Below are 19,941 nucleotides of genomic sequence, written 5' to 3' on the forward strand. Positions count from 1 at the left end.
GTTAGTGTATAGCTTTATATTATATCTATTATTATTTCAAATATACATCAATGGGTTTATACTCACTGATGAGCATTTCATATCTGGGAATCAGTCAAATAATATTAAGAAGTAACTACATAATGGTACAGGCATATAAAACTTCAGAAGAGAAAGAAATCTCTAGTTGGGAACAATGGAAAAGTTCACAGAGGATAAAGGAGACAATTAATTATGAGCTAGATGTTAAAGGTTGGGTAGGAGTTTCAAATACAGAAAATAATCACTGACAAATAAAAAGGATATGGCAAGTATCTTTCAGAGAATAGTTTTATTTAACAGTAGCTGAAATAATGAAAAATAATGTGACATGAGATTGTAAAGATGCTGAATATGATATCTAATGTGTAAAAATGATTCTAAAATTAAAACGAAAATGGTTAATTACATAGTACGTATTGGAATCAGGAAGGAGAATGATCTTTTTTTGTTTTTTACATCTTTATTGGAGTATAATTGCTTTACAATGGTGTGTTAGTTTCTGCTTTATAACAAAGTGAATCAGTTATACATATACATACGTTCCCATATCTCTTTCCTCTTGCGTCTCCCTCCCTCCCACCCTCCCCATCCCACCCCTCTAGGTGGTCACAAAGCACCGAGCTGATCTCCCTGTGCTGTGTGGCTGCTTCCCACTAGCTATCTATTTTACGTTTGGTAGTGTACACATGTCAATGCCACTCTCTCACCTGTCACAGCTCACCCCTCCCCCTCCCCATATCCCCAAGTCCATTCTCTAGTAGGTCTGTGTCTTTATTCCCATCTTACCCCTAGGTTCCTCATGACATTTTTTTTTCTTAGATTCCATATATATGTGTTAGCATACGGTATTTGTCTTTCTCTTTCTGACTCACTTCACTCTGTATGACAGACTCTAGGTCCATCCACCTCACTACAAATAACTCAATTTCGTTTCTTTTTATGGCTGAGTAATATTCCATTGTATATATGTGCCACATCTTTATTCATTCATCCGATGATGGACACTTAGGTTGTTTCCATCTCCTGAGAATGATCTTTGATATCAGACAGTCATTGCTTAGATTACCAATTCTGTCCTTGACCTTGGGCAAGCTAGGTACAACCTTCTTTAAGAACTGGTTTGTTAATACATAAAATGAGTAAAATGAGGTAACACAGTGCTAGTAGAATTAAACACTAGTTAAAAACACCTAACACTAGCTGACATCCTATAGGGATGACATAAATGTTACCTACTTTTTTATGTTGCCAACACTGCCATTTTCCTAGACAACTAGGCCTGCTTTTGCATTCAAATACTATCCCATCCTCAAAATATCTCAACTATCTAGGCTCTTCCTCTCCTATCCAGAACTCTCAGCTATTCTAGAATGGGTTACAACTCTTAAACAATTTCAGAGAGTACCGCAACAGCCTCTACAGTAGCCTCAGCGATTCTAATTTTACTTTGTTTCATGTCACCAAATGGAACTATCAAAATAAATTTTCCTACAATAGTGTTAATTGTGTGCCTCTCCTACTCTGGAAAACTGGAATCCAAGCTCCTAAGCCTAGACCAACCCAACCTCTGCAAACTTACCCCTCACTACTCCACAGCAGAATGCTTCTTTTCAGGAAGGATGCTCACCTCATTGTCTCTAGGTAAAGGTTTATTTACCTTCTAATCCTCTGAGTAATCAAAAAGCTTATGATTTGCTTTTCTCTTACTTTTGAATGGAGAAAAGAAATTTTGAAAGGAAGGACAGATATGAGAACAATTTTTATTCCAAACAAGGAAAGATGGAAAGAAAAACTCTCCACATGTCCTGCATTCAACAAACATTTGTGGATACATACTACATAACCAAGCAAAAGGGCTTGGAACAGAGTCAGAGCGGACACTGTGCATTTCAAAGCTCTTCAGCTAGTGTTCCCCAAAGGCTACCTGCAGGGGCAGCCTTAGAGTAGTGTTTCTTTGCATATAAGAAGTACCTCTGGGAGCTTTCAAAAATACCAATGCCTGTACCCCATCTCCTGTGATTCTACTGAACTGATGCTAGACCAGTGTAACTGATGTAATAGTACATCAGTACTATTTAGAAGTTTCCCCAGGTAATTCTTATGAACAGGCAAAATTGATAAAATGCTGTCTTAAATGAATGCTCTGATCTTAACTTCAGTTTGTTAAAATGCAGATTCTGATTCAAGAAATCCGGGGTGTAGGACTTCCCTGGCGGTCCAGTGGTTAACACTCTGCATTTCCAGTGCAGGGGACACGGGTTTGATCCCTGGTCAGGGAACTAAGATCCTGCATGCCGTGCGGACATAAAAACAAAAAAGAAAAAGAAATCTGGGGTGGAAGTATGAGACTCTGTACTTCTAACAACCTTCAAGGTGCAGCCAGTGCTGCTGTCAGCAGATCACACTAAGTACTATAGAAAAGACTGATAACACTCTTAACTTTGCTTACACCATTCCTCCTTTCTAAATTCCACACTGCATCCTTTAGAATCTAGTTTATAAAACGTGAACAGCCAGTAGATAGCAAAGACAAGATTAAATAAGACTTCTAACTTCCAACCCATGCATCTAAAGCACTACAAACACACTGAATGAAGCAGGAACACCACTAAGGATATATTTCATGTAATGTATTCCCCACAGAACAAAATATTTTTAGAGGAAAAATACTCAAAGTGATTCCCAAAACAGTTCTTCCTAAATGAGACTAACTTATTTTCAACCTCTCTTTGTAGGTACATGACAGAGGGAAAATATTTCATGCCTTTGCATCTTCTGGAGTGTTAAAGCATAGAGACAAAGCTGGTCCATTTACAAGGGGAGTTAATAATAGGACTGACTGACTGACTTATAAAGAAAGGAAAGTAATACTATGGTTTATTAAAAATTTTTATGGAGAACTAATATAAAAGCATAATTGAAGCGATAATTAAGAGATTGTTCAGTCCAATCTCCTACCTACAATAATACCCTGACAGATGATGCAAAATAATTACTATAATGGGAAATTTTATTACTTTATGAAGCAGTTGCTAATCAGCTCTAATGATTAGAAAGTTCTTCCTTATATTGAGCCAAAGTCTGTCTCCCTGTAATTTCTGGCCATGTGGCTTAACCCCAGAAGCTTTTGGGTAACAGCAAAGAGGTGCCATTCTCTTCTTGGGGTAATACTTACATTTATGTGAGGTACCAACTGACCAGGTAAAGATGGTCTTTGTAAAATAAGATGTGCACACAATGAAATTTTGCTTAAAGAATAACAGATCAGACAAAACCCCTTTGCTCTATTCATGTTTTAATTATATATCCACTAGCTCATTTGCTGCTCACAACCACCATAAGATATACAGCACACAGCATTATAATTTATCATCATGATTTCCTTTTGGCATGCAAGAAAACTGAGGACCAAGGATATTAAGAGATTTGCTAAGGGGAGTTGGAATACAACCCTGAACTTCTGACTCTGAAGCCTAAGTATTACGGTGAAGCAATACAGGACAATACTTCAAAGCACATGCTTATTATTCTGCTCTCTGTATCTACGTGTTTGTTTTTGTTTGGTTTAGTCATTTATTTTGTTTTCATTTGTTCATTAGTTTTTTATATACCAGAGGGGATGGGGCAGGGGGGAAGGCAAAATTGGTAAAAGGGATCAACTGTATGGTGACAGAAAATAAATTTTTGGTGGTGAGCACACTGTAGGGTATACAGAAGTAGAAATATGATGTTGTAAACATGAAACTTATATAGTGTTATAAACCAATGCTACCTCAATAAAAAAGGAAAACAAAAGCTCAGGTTAAAAAAATAAATAAATAAAGCTTAGTTAGAAATACCTGGAGTCCAGGTATTTGAATTTCAATATTTGAGTTTGAATCTCGAGTCCATCATTTACTACATATATGATCTTTTTCTCGATTACTTAAACTTTCTTGTCCTTTTACCATAATATAGCTCAAACAAAAAGAACTGCTTATCATTTCAATATCTACCATAATGGGTCTCAACACTAAATATCAAAAATCACCTATGACGCTTTCCAAAATAAAATACACCAGAAGTAAGGTATGCAAGCTGAGTTAAGAACTAATAACCTTACAATTGTATAAGAGACAGTGTATGTTTCAGGACATACAGAGCAATACAAGAAACTTTCACGACTTTGGACATAAAATTAAAATATTTTTTGTGTTGGCTGCATTTTAATTCATTTAGATTAATGGAAATAAATGTGATAGACTGGTGATAGAGTGGGTAGATGTAACTGTTAGCAGTCTCCTTTCCAATATATTTTGCATTCTGCTATATTACTTTATAATTCTATGTAGCAATTCTGTGTTTATGGCATATTAACAGGGTGACATATAACTTACCATACATACCAGGATATTCTGAGAGTAAAAGTAGGCACCATTAATAACTAAAGTGAACAACAGGCATAAACTTTAGATTGCCCCACACAAACCTGGTATATAGTCATCCTATGATAGTAAATGCTTAATATTTTATATTGTAGTTTAATGAGTATAATATTAAGCGAGGAATCAGGTGAACTAATTCAAGTTCTAAATATTTTACTAAAGAGTCACAGAAAACCAACACATACTTCACCACTTTGGTTTCTCCAATTCTAGATTTGCCATCTCTTAGGATAATTAAACTATAAATAATACTTTATAGAGCACTGAGAACACTCTGGAGGATGCTATAGGAAGCTTTATTTCTGAAGCATACATATAAGTTTAGTATATTGAACAGTGTTATCAGGGGATGGCAAATATCTAGCATATGTTGCCACTTAAAACCTGCACAGCCATGGCAGTTATCACAAATCTATTATTATCTTCTCTTCTGCAAAACAGGAAAACTGCAAACACATCTCATATATAAAACTTTTTTTTTTAAGAGGACTGAATAGTCAAAGATATTAAATTGAGCTGGTAAGTTAATGGGCTTTATGTAAGTTATACAGTCTTAATTTGGTACTTGTAAATAGCACTAAGTAGGCCTTCTATCTATAATTCTCCAAGAGTTAAGACAGCAGGAGGATTTAGAAAGACCTTTTTTTTTTTTACAGTCAGTTAATTTACCACGTAAAATTACTGTAAATGATAATGTGTACAGATTTTGTGTTCAAATATTCAATTGTAAACTTCTTGTTAAGACTGTTATCTTTCTATTGCTTTTGTATGGAATGACACTGCAAATAAAAAGGACCTTCTTTAACTGGGGAAAAAAACCCTTTTTTTTAAGTTAATTTTTATTGGCATCTAGTTGGCAACTAGACGCCAATAAAAATTAAAAATAAACCCATTCTTAAAACACACATACACAAACTTAATTCAAGAAGACAGGAACACAAAACAAAAACAAAAAATAAATAGAAACCAACAAATCTAACATCAAAGTGACTCTGTAGAAGAAATCTGGAAAAACTCAAGGAAAAAATGAGTTCTATAGTGAAGTCCATCCAATTTTTTTAGAAACACACAAACACGCACAAAAAAGCCATACATGGGAAACTTTGGCTCTTTACTTAATAATGTTAAGAAGAAAACGTAGGGCTTAAGAAGACATGAAAAGCCCAAATGGCCAATAACAAAACTGAAAAGAATCATACTCACTTGCTTTCTTCATCCAAAAGATGCAGCAGGCCTGTTGGTTTCTTGCTAATAAGATTTATGCAACAGGTATTATCAATATAATCTATATTGTGCCAGCTGATACCTTCAGCTCTATATTCCTCCTAGGAAGTAACATATTAACAATATATTCATCTTGCAGAAAATAACAGGAATGTGAGAATAAGGACTAAAAAGCTTTTACCAGGATTAAAAGAATAGTTTAAACTTTTCTCTTTTAAATCACTAATCCACACAATGGAAGAATGTATAAATTTCACTTGTATAAAATCTCGATATAGGGTATGTCTGTTTTCTTTTAAAAGTGCATGCAACCAAATTTTCTGGTTAGAATCCTATTTGTGATTCCACTCAGATGAGAATTTAGGGCTGGATTTGTTTTAGCCACACTATCTGATGACTGCACTAAGGAAAAATATAAAATGAAAAAGCCTAATTTCTCCCACACAACTCTAAGCCATCAAAAAGAACTGCTGGATCGTCAACAATGGATTTAATGAAACAATGTCTGGGAAAAGTGGAAAACTATCACCTCCAGTGATCACTGATATAAATCATATGGAATTCATACACACTGAACTTCAGCAAAATAAAACTCTTACAACACCTTTCAAAAGGTGGGGGGCAGGGTAGTTTCCCAAATTTCAAGACTAAATAACTCAAAGCTCACATACTAGCAACTATGCAGAACTCTCTTATGAAGCCCCCATTGGTCCTTCCTTAATTTCTATACTAGGAAATCTTCTTTTATTCATCTCTGTGATGCTTTAACTTCTAAACTGTCAGAAAGATGCCCCTGAGCACAAAGAAGTTACGTTTCTACACTGCACTGATATTTAGGCACCAAATAAATATCCTGCTCATCTGATGGTTTTATTATTCACTGATTACACTTGCACACTTCTCTACAAATATGGTGTTTTGTGAAATAGTGATTTTGTAATTTTATCATTCTTTCCGTATTATCATTATCCTGTAAAGAAAAAGTGGACCCTACTATAAACTACAGTCATTCTAATTGGGAAAGGTAAATGCTTAATTCTTTCCTCGTAATTAACAATTTCACAAGTAAGTAATGCTATACAAAGGTCACCCCCAAGCAGTGGTAAGAAAGTCTTTTCCCTATTCTTTTTCAGAGCATGGATAAAAAGCATACTAAATAGTACGAGCATATGGATTTTTATCGACATTACTAGCAGTCCAAAATCCTTTCTCATCCCCTTTTCCCAATGATGATTCAGACCCTCTTGCCCAAAGTTAACTATTATCCTAATTTCTAATACCATTGATAAGATTCACCTGTTTATAAATATTATATAAATAGAATCATATAATACATATTCTTTTCATCTGGCTTTTTTTCTTTTACTCAACATTATGTTGTAGGATGCACCTAAAGTTCATTCATTTTAATTGTTGTAGGGCTGGGGTTGTGGAGTACAACATTTGCTCATTTATGCATTATTGTCCAGGCTGCTTTCTCAATGTAACAGCAGAGCTGAGACCATACGGCCCCCCAAACCTAGAACACTGATTTGTCTGGTCCCTTTACAGAAAAAGTATGCCAAAATCGGCTACGGAGATTAAGTCTCAAACTTTAATATACAACAGAATCATGTGGAGAGCTTGTTAAAAACAGAAGCCACAAACCCAGAATTTGTGAATAAGTAGGTATAGGGTGGGATCCTATATTTGTATTTCTAAGGAGTGCCCAGGTGATGTCAATGGTACCAGTAGGGGTAGGAGAAGAACCACTCTTTGAGAACCAATGCTGTTGAGTATTTATATACAATGTATTCACCTATTTATATACTATTAATAGACATTACACTTATTTCCAATTTCTGGCCATTAAAAATAATGACATTATGAACATTTCTATAAAAAACTCTTGTTGAACATTTACATACATTTTGAGCGTGAAACCACAGGCTTATAAACTACACATGTATAACCTCAGAAGATACTGCCAAACAGCTTTCTAAAGTGGTTGTACCAATTTATGCACCTACCACCAGTGTAATGGGACTTTTCGGTGCACAGTATTTCTCTAATACTTGTATTGTCAGACTTTTCCATTTTAGTCATTCTGGTGAATGCTTAGGAATATTTAATTATGTTTTTAATTTTATTTTCCCTAATGACTAATAAGTGAAAAATCTTTTCCTATGTTTACTTCCCATTTGGATGTTCTCACATGCCTGTGTTCCTGATAAAAATTCTTAGAAAACAACCTTGCCTTGTTCTCAGTCTTAGGAGGAAATCATTCAGTCTATTTCCATTAAGTTTGACATTAACTGTTGGTTTTTTTGTAAATGCCCTTTACCAGGAAGTTCCCTTCTATATGTATCTAGTTTGCTAAGGGTTTTGTTTTGTTTTTAACAAGAACGAATATGTAAATTTATCAAATGCTTTTTACATTTCTACTGAGAGCACCATGAATTTTTTCTTTTGTTTTGTTAATAGATGAATTAAATTGATAGGTGGTTAGATGTAACATGCAACAGGAAAAACACCATTTGGTTCTGATGTATTATCGTTTTATATATCTTGCTGGATATATATTTGTTTAGAATTTTTAAGTCTACATTTATGAGTGAAATTGACTATTTCCACTTCTAATAATATCCTTCACAGATTTAGAAAGCAATGTTATCCTGGCCCCCAAAATGTGTTGAGTAATTGTCCCCTTTTTTTCTATTCCGCATAAGAATTTATGTCAAACTGAAAATAATTCTTTCAAAGTCAGCAGAATTCATCAGTGGTGTCATTTTGGCTTTCGATGTTCTTTATGGAAAGGTTTTTAATTACATATTCAATTTCTTTAATAGTTCTAGAGTTAAACTTTGTATTTCATCTGTGTCAGTTTTGAAAAGTTTTTTCTCATATCATTTAATAAGGCTTACAGACATGAAGTTGTTTAGTATATCCTACTATCGTTTTAACATGTGTAGGATACACAATTATGTGGTCTTTATCATTGGAATTCTGGCTATTTACATCCCTCTCTGTCTCTCTCTCACACCAATTTCTTAAGGGTTATATCAATGTTATTAGTCATTTCAAAGTATTACTTTTCACTCTGTTGATCCTCTCCCATAATATATTTGTTTTCACTTTTATTTAATCTTTTTTTTCTTTATTATTTCCCTCTTTCCACTTTCCTTTGGTTTAGTTTGCTGGTCTTTTTCCAATTTGTTAATCGTTGCTCTTCAACCTTAAAATCTTCTAACAACTATAAAATTTTCCTCTAAGTAAATCATTAGTCACACTTCTTTAGTGACTCAAGTGCACCTTTAGTCACAAGTTTTAATATGTAATATATTAAGTTCAATATATTTTCTAATTTTTTTCAACTTCTAGGCTATCTAGAAATTCATTACTTAATTTTTAATCATAAAGTATTTTCCAGTTATCTTCTTGTTATTGGTTTCTGATATAAATTCATTATGGTATTGAGATCTGTGTGATTTCAAAACTGTGAAATTTGACCCTTGTTTTATGGTCCAGTATATAAGCAAATTTTGTAAATTTGCAGTTATCTATATATGTCAGATAAGTATTTGCCTTAAAAATCTTCTATATCCTTATTTGATACAGGCCTCAGACCCAGGGAAATTGGCATTCTGACATCAAGGGCAGGCAGAACTAGGTACCCTCAAAAGCACCCACCCAGGCTTCCCTGGTGGCGCAGTGGTTGAGAGTCCGCCTGCCGATGCAGGGGACACGGGTTCGTGCCCCGGTCTGGGAAGATCCCACATGCTGCGGAGCGGCTGGGCCCGTGAGCCATGGCCGCTGAGCCTGCGCGTCCAGAGCCTGTGCTCCGCAGCGGGAGAGGCCACAACAGTGAGAGGCCCGCGTACCACAAAACAAACAAACAAACAAAAAAACGCACCCACCCAATTCTCTGGGTGCTTTACATCTTCTGTATCCTTACCAATTTTTTGTCTGCTTGTTCTATCAGCTATTCAGCAAGGTATGTTAAAATATTCCACTAAAACTGCAAATATATATTTGTTTTTAGTTTTATCAATTTCTTGTTTTATATACTTTGAGGCCGTATTATGAGGTACCTATAAATCTGGAATTGTATACTTTCTGATGAACTAATCCTTTTAGTATTATCAAATACTCCTTTTTTTATCTCTGGCAATGCTTAAAGTGTGACACTAATACAGTTATATCAGTTCTTTTGTTTTTGTTAAGGCTTGCTAAATCTTTTTCCATCCTTTTACTTTTAACCTTTCTGTATGCTTATATTTAAAGAGTCTCTCTTAGAAGGAACAATTTAGTCTTATTTTACATTCAGCCTGACAATCTTTGGCTTCTAGTTGGAGTAATTAGTCCATTTATATTTAATGCAATTACTGGTATTTGTGGGATTAAATCACCATCTTACCATTTGTTATTTGTCCTGCTTTCTTGTTATTGCTTTTATACCTCTTTCTTGCTTTCTTTTGTATTACTAGAGTTGTTCTTACTTCACTTGCTTCCTATATTAACTTGAGAGTTTTATATTCTTTTATTACTTGGTGGTTATCATAAAATTATAAGACACATTCTTAACTGATCAATGTCTAACAGAGAAAAAAATCTTCTATCACTTGGCATTTAATACAAAGATATTACAATACCTTAAATTCTGTATCCCTTCCTGAATTAAATGCTATTGTACTCACATGTTTTAGTTCTACACAGACATTAAACCACAAAAGATATTTTTATCTTTGTCTAATTTTGTTAAAATTCATTTAGATTCACCCACTTTTTTACATTGTTCATTGCTTTTCATTCATTCCTGCAACTCAGTGACAACGGGAATAATTTAGTTACTGCCTAAATAACATGCTTCAGTTTTAAGGAAAATACCCCACTGTCTTCTGGCATCCACTGTCTCCCCTGAAAGACTGACTTCCAATCTTATTGTTGCTTCTTTTTTTTTTTTTGCGGTATGCGGGCCTCTCACTGTTGTGGCCTCTCCTGTTGTGGAGCACAGGCTCCGGACGTGCAGGCTCAGCGGCCATGGCTCACGGGCCTAGCTGCTCCACGGCATGTGGGATCTTCCCAGACCGGGGCACGAACCCGTGTCCCCTGCATCAGCAGGCAGACTCTCAACCACTGTGCCACCAGGGAAGCCCTTATTGTTGCTTCTTTAAAGGTACTGTTTCCCCCATCTCTGGCTGATTCTCAGATATTGTTTTCGTTGGGGTTTTTTTTTTTTTTTTTTTTTTTGGCCACATTGGGTCTTCGTTGCCGTGCGCAGGCTTCTCATTGCAGTGCCTCTCTTGTTGTGGAGCACGGGCTCTAGGCGTGCGGGCTTCAGTAATTGTGGCTCACGGGCTCTAGATCACAGGCTTAGTAGTTGTGGCGCATGGGCTTAGTTGCTCCATGGTATGTGGGATCTTCCCAGACCAGGGCTCAAACCCGTGTCCCCTGCACTGGCAGGCAGATTCTTAACCACTGTGCCACCAGGGAAGTCCCTGTCTTTGTCTTACTGTATGGCTGTCTTTATTCTTATCATGTTTTGCATTCTTAGGGCTTCTCAAATGTGTGCTTGATGAATTTTTTTTGTTTTATGTTTTTAGTTTTGGAAAATTCTCAGCCATCACTTTTTTCAAATACAGCTTCTATCCTATTCTCTCTCTTTCACATACATCTTTCCAGAATTCCTGTTACACAGATGTTAGACTTTTTTACTTTGCCCTATGTCTCTTACACTGTTTGTATTTTCCTCTTTTAGCTTTATTCATCAGGCTGTTATTTCTTCTGGCCAATCTTCCACATCACTAATTTTCTCTTAAGCTATATCTAACAAACTGTGAAAAACTAATGTTTTTAATTTCACTCTACTTTTTAGTTCTAAATTTTTTAAATTTTCCTTTAGTTCTAAATTAGTTTTAAATTTTCCTAAATTTAGGATTTTTAAAAAATTTTGTAGTTCTTTAATAAAATTATCACTTAAAAAAATTTCTTGTAACCACTGTTATTTTAAAGTTCATGTCTGATAAACTCATTATCTGGATCCCCTATGGTATATAGTCTATTGTCTCACTTGGTTCTTATTCATGTTGGTTTCCTTCCTTGTATGTCTTAAAAAACAAACAAACTTCTCAGTTAAAAACTGAATGCTTGTATAGGAAAAAGTATAGAGATAACTTTAGCACTAGAATGATTTCTTCCTCCACTGGAGACTGAATTTGCTCTTAGCAGGTGGCTAAGAACGCTGGAAATTCTACACTATTTTAACCCTGTGAAGAACTGAGATTATTTTAAACTGGGCTTCAGTCCCTATGATGCCTTCACTATTTCTGCTTTACCTTTACTCTAAGATATAACCCATTGAGGTCTTCAACCTAAAGCCTGTGGGAGTTGCCAGGGGGTTCCTCCTTGTTCTTTAATCTGGAGAAAACCCATTTAGGCTTCTCAGATTCTCAAGCCTGACTCTTTCAGAATCTGGCAGCCCTCTACCAGAACAGAAATGTCTCTAGGAACAAAGCAGTCCCCGAATGCTGGGCTCAAATCCCGGGTTTCGTGCTTACATATCTAAGTCCTATAAAACTTCACTTATTTGAAGGTACTCCAATGCTTTCAAATATGTTTTGTTCAGTTTTTTTTTAGGTGTTCTGCAAGCAAGTTTCGTCAAAATTTCCTAGTCTGACATCCCCAGAAGTGGGATAGACAAAAGAACAACTCACTAGATTATGAACTCCACAGTAAGATACCTGAACTCTAAAATGTCTATCTTCAGTGCCTAACAGTGCCTGATACATAATTGTTATTCGATTTACTGATGAATCAATGACCTAAGGAATAATTCTGAGCAAGTAAAGGAAATAAGAAAAGAGCCGTATTACAAATTATAACAGGAAACAGATTTTCAAATCACAGAAACCTCTTTTCATCTGTCTCTTATTCCACATTATCTCTATAAATACCTTGATTCAGGACTCAGAGTCACTCTCCCATACTACTTCAACTGGCTCATGGATTATGTCCTTCTCTCCAGTTCACCTCTCTTCAATCCATCTTCCACAGTTCCAATTCAAATCCTCTGCTAAATATACTTCAAATAGCTCCTCATTCTCTAAAAGAAAAATTCTAATCTTCTCTGCACAACTCTCTGACCCCAGGCTATTTCATCAAACTTATCTCCCTTCCTGCCTCCATCCTTATGTCCTATATTTTAGCTATATTGAATCATTTCCAATTCATCAAAACTGCTGTGCTATTCTATGCCTCACAGTTTTAAAGCTACTGTTACCTTTGTTTAAAATATCTTTTCCCCACTGACAGTCTGGTGAGCTCAACTTTCTATTCAAAACTCTATTCCAGAATCACCCCTGGGAAATCTTTGCAGACTTTCAGTAAGTTCTAATCAATTTCATCCTTTATATCACTACTTTACCTTATATCTGATTACCTTATACCTATCATCCTGCATGGCACCTATTACATCTCTCTCCCATCCTATGTGCATATGTACTAATTTTGGGCAAAATTTAGAAGTGAACTTCAGTAATCAAGATTTTCAAGATGTTTCCTCCCAAAGCATCTTTGGTACTTTTTTATTTCTGTGTTTTATTTATTCAAAAAATTTAATCTACTTAACTGATTCTCTATTCAACTGAATTTAACAAATAGTTCCTGAGTACCCATCTCATAACAGGTACCAGACCAGTGATACACAAATAAATAAAACACTCAATATTTAAACTGACTTAAATCTCTTATTTCCAGAAAATCCATTTTAAGTAGAAAAACATGAGGAGGGAGAGAAAGGAAGCATAAAGTAGATGGGGTGCGGGCTTCTCTGGTGGCGCAGTGGTTGAGAGTCTGCCTGCCGATGCAGGGGACATGGGTTCGTGCCCCGGTCCGGGAAGATCCCACATGCCGCGAAGTGGCTGGGCCCATGAGCCATGGCCGCTGAGCCTGCGCGTCCAGAGCCTGTGCTCCGCAACGGGAGAGGCCACAACAGTGAGAGGTCCGCGTACCGCAAAAAAAAAATAGATGGGGTGGCAAAAAGTATAAATTTTCTCTAAGCTTTCCAAAATTACATCAAAAGCTTACCCATTACATCACAAATAACAGAAGAAAATACTGAGACTTAAAAGAAAGAAAAAAAAAGCTATACCTTAGTATCTATGTCTTTTGATCCATAATTCCACCACATTGCCCACAACTATGATATGCAGGGTAGCAAATAAATGAGGACCACCCACCCACCAAGTAGTTTTGAACACATTTTCCATCAACTGTAAGGTTTTATTTTTATACATGTTTTTAGGTAAGGCATTTCTCATGGCTCCTCCATGGCTAATCTAGACTTCTAAATAAGGTAAGAATAATTTCAGTTCACAATAAGAGAACACCTTTCTTCTTCAAAAGCAATTTAACCAGTCTTCTGTTTAATGATCCACAGAGCAATTGATGCTTTTCTTTGAAAAATACAAAACGCTGTCAACAAAATGCATTCCTCCACCCCTCCAACACACACAGCCATTTTAGGAGATAAAAATACTGATTTAGCATAATCTAGTAAAAAGAACACTGGATTGAGTAAAGAAACCAATCCCAGCTCAACTTTTGATTAAAAGCAAGAATTATGAAGCCAGAGTGTTTTGAATACAGGCTTTAGGCATCATTTGCAACACCAGAATAAAAAGAGTACCCACTTAAGAGTAAGCACTACATATATGTTAGGTGATATTATAACAAATAATACTATCTTTTAACAGCTCTATAAAAGAGTCTAGCTAAAAGGTCATGTGTTAAAAACTTTAAGGAATTATCAAAATGGCCAAGACTAATGCTGCTTGTGTGAATATTAATCAGTCCTTATAACTCTTGAAGTAAAATAGCAGTGCTTAAAGCCAGGACAGAGGACGGCAAGCCTCAATGACAGGAAAGACCTGTTGTGGTTTTCTGTTCATTTATTTTCTTCACTATTTCCTTTGAGGTGAATGTGAACCCTGCTTTTTTTTTTTTTTTTTTTTTTTTTGCAGTACACGGGCCTCTCACTGCTGTGGCCTCTCCCATTGCGGAGCACAGGCTCCGGACGCGCAGGCTTAGTGGCCATGGCTCACGGGCCCAGCCACTCCGCGGCATGCGGAATCCTCCCAGACCAGGGCACGAACCCGTGTCCCCTGCATCGGCAGGCGGACTCCCAACCACTGCGCCACCAGGGAAGCCCCTTGCTTCTTTTTATACAAACTGAAATTCTGGGCTACAATCTCAACTTGTTACTGAATTCAAACTTGACTTGGAGAAAGAGCCCACATTTCCTTCAACCCTGCATTTACCCTAAGAATTGTCATAGAAACTGATGGCTTGCTCTTTCTATACTAGTTCAGTCAATTTGAACTTCTCACAGGAAATATCTAGTTACTCATTTTGGTCTCTCTACACTGTCCTATTTCTTTGTATCCACATTCTGAGCTCATTTGAGATTCTGTTAATAAGCTCCTCTATCCCATCCTCGAACTAAGAAATCAAAGGAATCCAACAACCACACTTAACATTACTCACACACAGCGACCAAGCCCATGGCGGCAATTAAAAATCAAAAACATCAACAAAAATGCAAAACAAACCCGTATTTTTTCATTCAAAGGTGCAGTCAAACAAGCACATATTATTGATTCTAATACTTGAGGCCTATTAAACAAAAAAGAAAACCTGTGTGATAAGGCCCCCAAACTATGCTCTGATCTGTCATTTGCTTACACTAATATGAAGTCAATAAAATCTATATTGAAATACAACATTTAAAATACTTATCACGACTATGACTCAAAAATTTATGGAGCTTCCCTGGTGGCGCAGTGGTTGGAAGTCCGCCTGCCGATGCAGGGGACGTGGGTTTGTGCCCCGGTCCGGGAGGATCCCGTGTGCCGCGGAGCAGCTGGGCCCGTGAGCCATGGCCGCAGAGCCTGCACGCCCGGAGCCTGTGCTCCGCAGTGGGAGAGGCCACAGCAGTGAGAGGCCCGCGTACCGCAAAAAAAAAAAAAAAAAAATTTATGTGTGTGTATGTGAAGGTGGGGGTTAGGGTTTAGGGAGCAGGAAGGCGGCAAGTGTACACACATTCAGGTACTCACCTGCTCCAATTTAAAGATATGCTGATTAAAGTAGTGTTGTAAGCGTTCATTAGCAAAATTAATACAGAACTGTTCAAAGCTGTTATTTTCATAATCTTCAAACCCAAAAATATCAAGAACACCAATGGACAAAGTCTATGAAACAGGAAAAAAAATTATGGTTAAAAAAGGATGCTCAAATTTATTTCATGAATAATATTCACAATATAAGTAACAAAATGTTCTTCAACAGCAGTAGAGAGGAAAACTTGGGGGACCAGTGTTCAGTCAAAATATTACTACAAATGAAAAGCATGTTAGTTCTCTTTTTCTTCATCTTTTTCTTTTTATCTTAGTTATAAAAATAGATCCAAAGTTTTAACACATGTAATTCATTGATTACTTTACAAAAATGTACAAAGCAGAGTTAATGACCTGTTACCTCAATATCACAAATCTCTAAAACCCAAGAGACAGGGAAGGGAAAAACAGGTTATTGGAAAGTCAGAAGGTTACTAAAGTAAAGCTAGGTTACTCCTAGCTATGCCTGGTTATGCCAAAAGGATCATGCAATTGTTCCTAGTTTGACTTCTCTATCCCAATAAAATTCTGCATTAAGAATCAAGCTAACAGGTATGTTTAAATTAGTCTTACACAGGCTAGAAATGAAACTGGATATCATAATATGTGGTTTCTTGAAGTTAAAACTTTAAAAATTTTTATCAAAAAAAAGAAACACACAAGATTTATGACATTAAACAGTTCTAAAAGGATTATAACGAAAAACAACAATCCCTTCTCCACCTTCAATTTCTGCTCCATAAAGTCAACAACACTCAAATCTTTTTAGTTGTTTGGTAAAGAATAGTATAATATAGTAAAAAATGTTTATTCTTCTATTTCTTGATATTTTACCTCCAGAAATTACCTTCTAACTTCTTACTATGGATGATAAATATTCAGTTCTAATATCCCAAACCACCATTCTTCTCACCACCCCACCTTATTCTTAAAATACAGTTGTATGACAATTTTGATTAAATGAAAATAATTTTTCTCCACTGGTGCTAAGAGAGATACTGGGCAAACTGATGTAATGAGTGATAAATAGTAAGAGACTTTTAAAAGTCTCCATTAAGAGTATTTTGTGTGATTAATACTGCTGACTAATTCTAAGCCCTTACAAAAAACAGTGAAAATAATGATCTTCAAAAATAAGTCAACTTGGGACTTCCCTGGTGGCGCAGTGGTTAAGAATCCACCTGCCAATGCAAGGGACATGGGTTCGAGCCCTGGTGTGGCAACATCCCACATGCCACAGAGCAACTAAGCCCATGCGCCATAACTACTGAGCCTGTGCTCTAGAGCCCGCAAGCCACAACTACTGAGCCCACGTGCCACAACTACTGAAGCCCACACACCTAGAGCCCGTGCTCCACAACAAGAGAAGCCACTGCAATGAGAAGCCCATGCACTGCAGTGAAGACCCAATGCAGCCAAAAATAAAATTAATTAATTAATTTAAAAAAATAAGTCAACTTGGTGTATTAGGTTAGAATTAAAATCAACTTTCTACCTGTGGGCTTACTCAAAGCATGAAAAGGTCATGTAAGAGCAATTTTACATTTAAATATTTACGTTTTACATTTAAATATTAAAAATAATGAGGTCTAGATATATTTCAAGACATAACCAGGTAAAAAAAAATACAAATGAGAAACAATACAGATAGCATGATCCTATTTTTACGTTTAAAAGCAACTCTGTACATGTACATCTATAGGAATGTAAGTACATAGGAAAAAAGCTCTGGAAAGACACACAGAACAGTTTTGCTGAATAGGGTCATAGAAGCAGAAATAAGGAGAGAAATAGCAGGGAATACAGATAAAAGGTGAACTTATTACTCTATATAATTCTATGTTTTTAAATTTTATGCATTACCCATTTTATTAAAACAGTTTTTCAGGAAAAATATATTATAATCCAATATATGTCTACCTTGGTATTTTGCTCCAAATCTTTACTATTCATAAGTGCATGATTAATCCGAAAAACTATCCAGTCAAACAGGGCACTATATAAAGACTTAGCCATGGAGTTCCTCACTGTCACAGCCTGGAAAAAAAAAAAAAGTTAGGAGTCTAAGTGAAATTGGCAACAATCTGACTAAGATACTATAACAAAGTGTTTTGTTCTCATTCAAGAAAGAAAGCTTATTATCCTGAATTAGAAATTAATTTTTCTTTCAATATAAATAACCTACAATTGAAGTTTTTTATATATACTCATTAATTTAATCCAACTCAGGGAATCCAGGCTTAAACTGCCATGAAAGATAAAGGAAACAAAACATGAGTCCACACATTTCAAAACACTTTTACTGAAAACTGGGGTATATATTTCACCTAGTAAAGAAGGTAGAATAGGAACTTTATAAATAAATGAACTTTGCCAACTAAAGTGGGGAAGAGTATTCCAGGCATAGGAATCAATTATCAAAAAGGCATCAGTTATCTGTGGAATCCTAGTCACACCACCACAATTACACTCCTGGCTGTCTTCAGCTTGTCATCCACAGTAACCTTTAGAATTTCTCCATCCCCAAACAGTAACAATTCTTTCATTATGGAGTTATGTGATTTACTTTTTCCCCTCACCTCAAGCCTTCCCTAGTTTATGGAAACTCTCCGTACTATCTGCTCAATTTTTGTGTAAATCTGAAATTAGTCTAAAAAATGAAGTCTATTACTTAAAGAAAATCCAACATTTAGAAAGTACCGCAACCTAAAAAGAGGGTTGTGGGGCACGTATCTTAGACAGCTGAGTCCTAGAACTTAAAAGAATACAAATCCTAATAATTTATGTACTTCTCATCTAGGGACTTATTTTGCAGCTTGTATATTCAGGTACATATTTATATCTATGTTCTTAATTTTAGAGGAAGTAGAGAGTGTTGATTAAGAGCTAGACTATCTTCCAGTCCCGGTTTCTCTACTTATTCCAGCTATTTGACCTTGGTCAAGTTACTTAAACTCTTAGGCTACAGCTTTTTTTACATTTGTAAAATGGAGACAATACTATAACCGACCACACATAGATGATGAATGAATTTCTGAATTTCAGTGGGAAAAAAACCCCCTCAAGTTTCCAGAACAAAAACTACCTACCTAAACTATCACCTACATAGGAAAGAGAAGACAGGTATTAAATTCTCTATCTTCAACACTAGACACTTGAAAATAATTGGAAAACGTTTAGAAGTTCTGAGAGAAAAAAGGATGTGGCCCTAAAAGTCTATTCTTAGGCAAGTTATCAACCAAATATCTTTAAAATAAAAAGAAAATCAATAGTAGAATATATAGAGAGAATAACCATTCTATTTTCCCCAGAGGAGAGGAAAAAGAATAAAGACAATCTGATTAAATTCAGCAAAAGCAAAATATTTTAAAACACACAGTAAGAAAACATGTTCGTTATCACAATGAATATAAATGAGTTGAATTTTGTAGTTAAAAGAAAACCTCCATATCAAATTAATAGATTTATAGAGAATCCAAATATACCAAATATACAAATATAATGCCTATTTACACCATAACTCCCAATATTATACTTTTAGCCTCTTTTCTCTGAAATGCAGTCCTGCCTATCACAGCTTAACCTCAATAAGCCCAAATACCAATTAATTATTTTCTCACTCAAACAAGATCTCGTTCAGTGTTTCCTGTCTCACTGAATGGTACCAATATTCTACAGTTGTGTGTACCAGAAAATCAGGATTCATCCTTGACATCTCCTTCTTCCTCCCTGCTTCCCACTAAGCAAATCATTGCCCAATCTTGTTGCTTTTACCATCTAAATTTCTTTCTTTTTAAATACATCCATTTCTCCCTATCAGTAGGTCACCATTCTAGACATAGCAGCAAGCATCTTTCTCCTCAGGAGTACTAACTACTATAGCCTCCAAACTCATCATTCCACATTCACTCTTGCCCTATGGGTTAGAATGATTCCCATCACCAGGTGTACATGTTCTCTATATCCTCTCCCAGTAAGTGTGAACAGGACTGTAAATGATGGATTTCACTCCCATAACTATCTTTTGTTATATGACAAGGGCGAAGGGATTTTAAAGATATAATTGTGGCCCAAAATCAGCTGAATTTTTTAGTTAACCCAAGAGATACTGTCTTGGGTAG

At 35.8% G+C, this 19,941-nt stretch overlaps 1 protein-coding gene across 2 annotated transcripts in view; it reads right to left on the bottom strand.

Annotated features, from left to right (window-relative positions):
- The window catches only part of MYO9A (myosin IXA), a gene marked incomplete at its 3' end in the record, with an annotated part of 220,604 nt that overhangs the window by 165,563 nt on the left and 35,100 nt on the right, over positions 1-19,941 (bottom strand). For both annotated transcript variants that reach the window (XM_082860992.1, XM_082860993.1), the window contains exons 9-11: positions 17,741-17,857; positions 15,761-15,895; positions 5,649-5,770 (exon numbers count right to left, since the gene is read on the bottom strand). In XM_082860992.1, the coding sequence (XP_082717118.1) occupies positions 5,649-5,770; positions 15,761-15,895; positions 17,741-17,857 (374 nt within the window). The remainder of the gene's footprint in view (positions 1-5,648; positions 5,771-15,760; positions 15,896-17,740; positions 17,858-19,941) is intronic.

Source organism: Leucopleurus acutus, assembly GCF_964270905.1.
Source record: "Leucopleurus acutus genome assembly, chromosome: 1".
In the NCBI taxonomy this organism is placed as follows: Eukaryota; Metazoa; Chordata; class Mammalia; order Artiodactyla; family Delphinidae; genus Leucopleurus; species Leucopleurus acutus.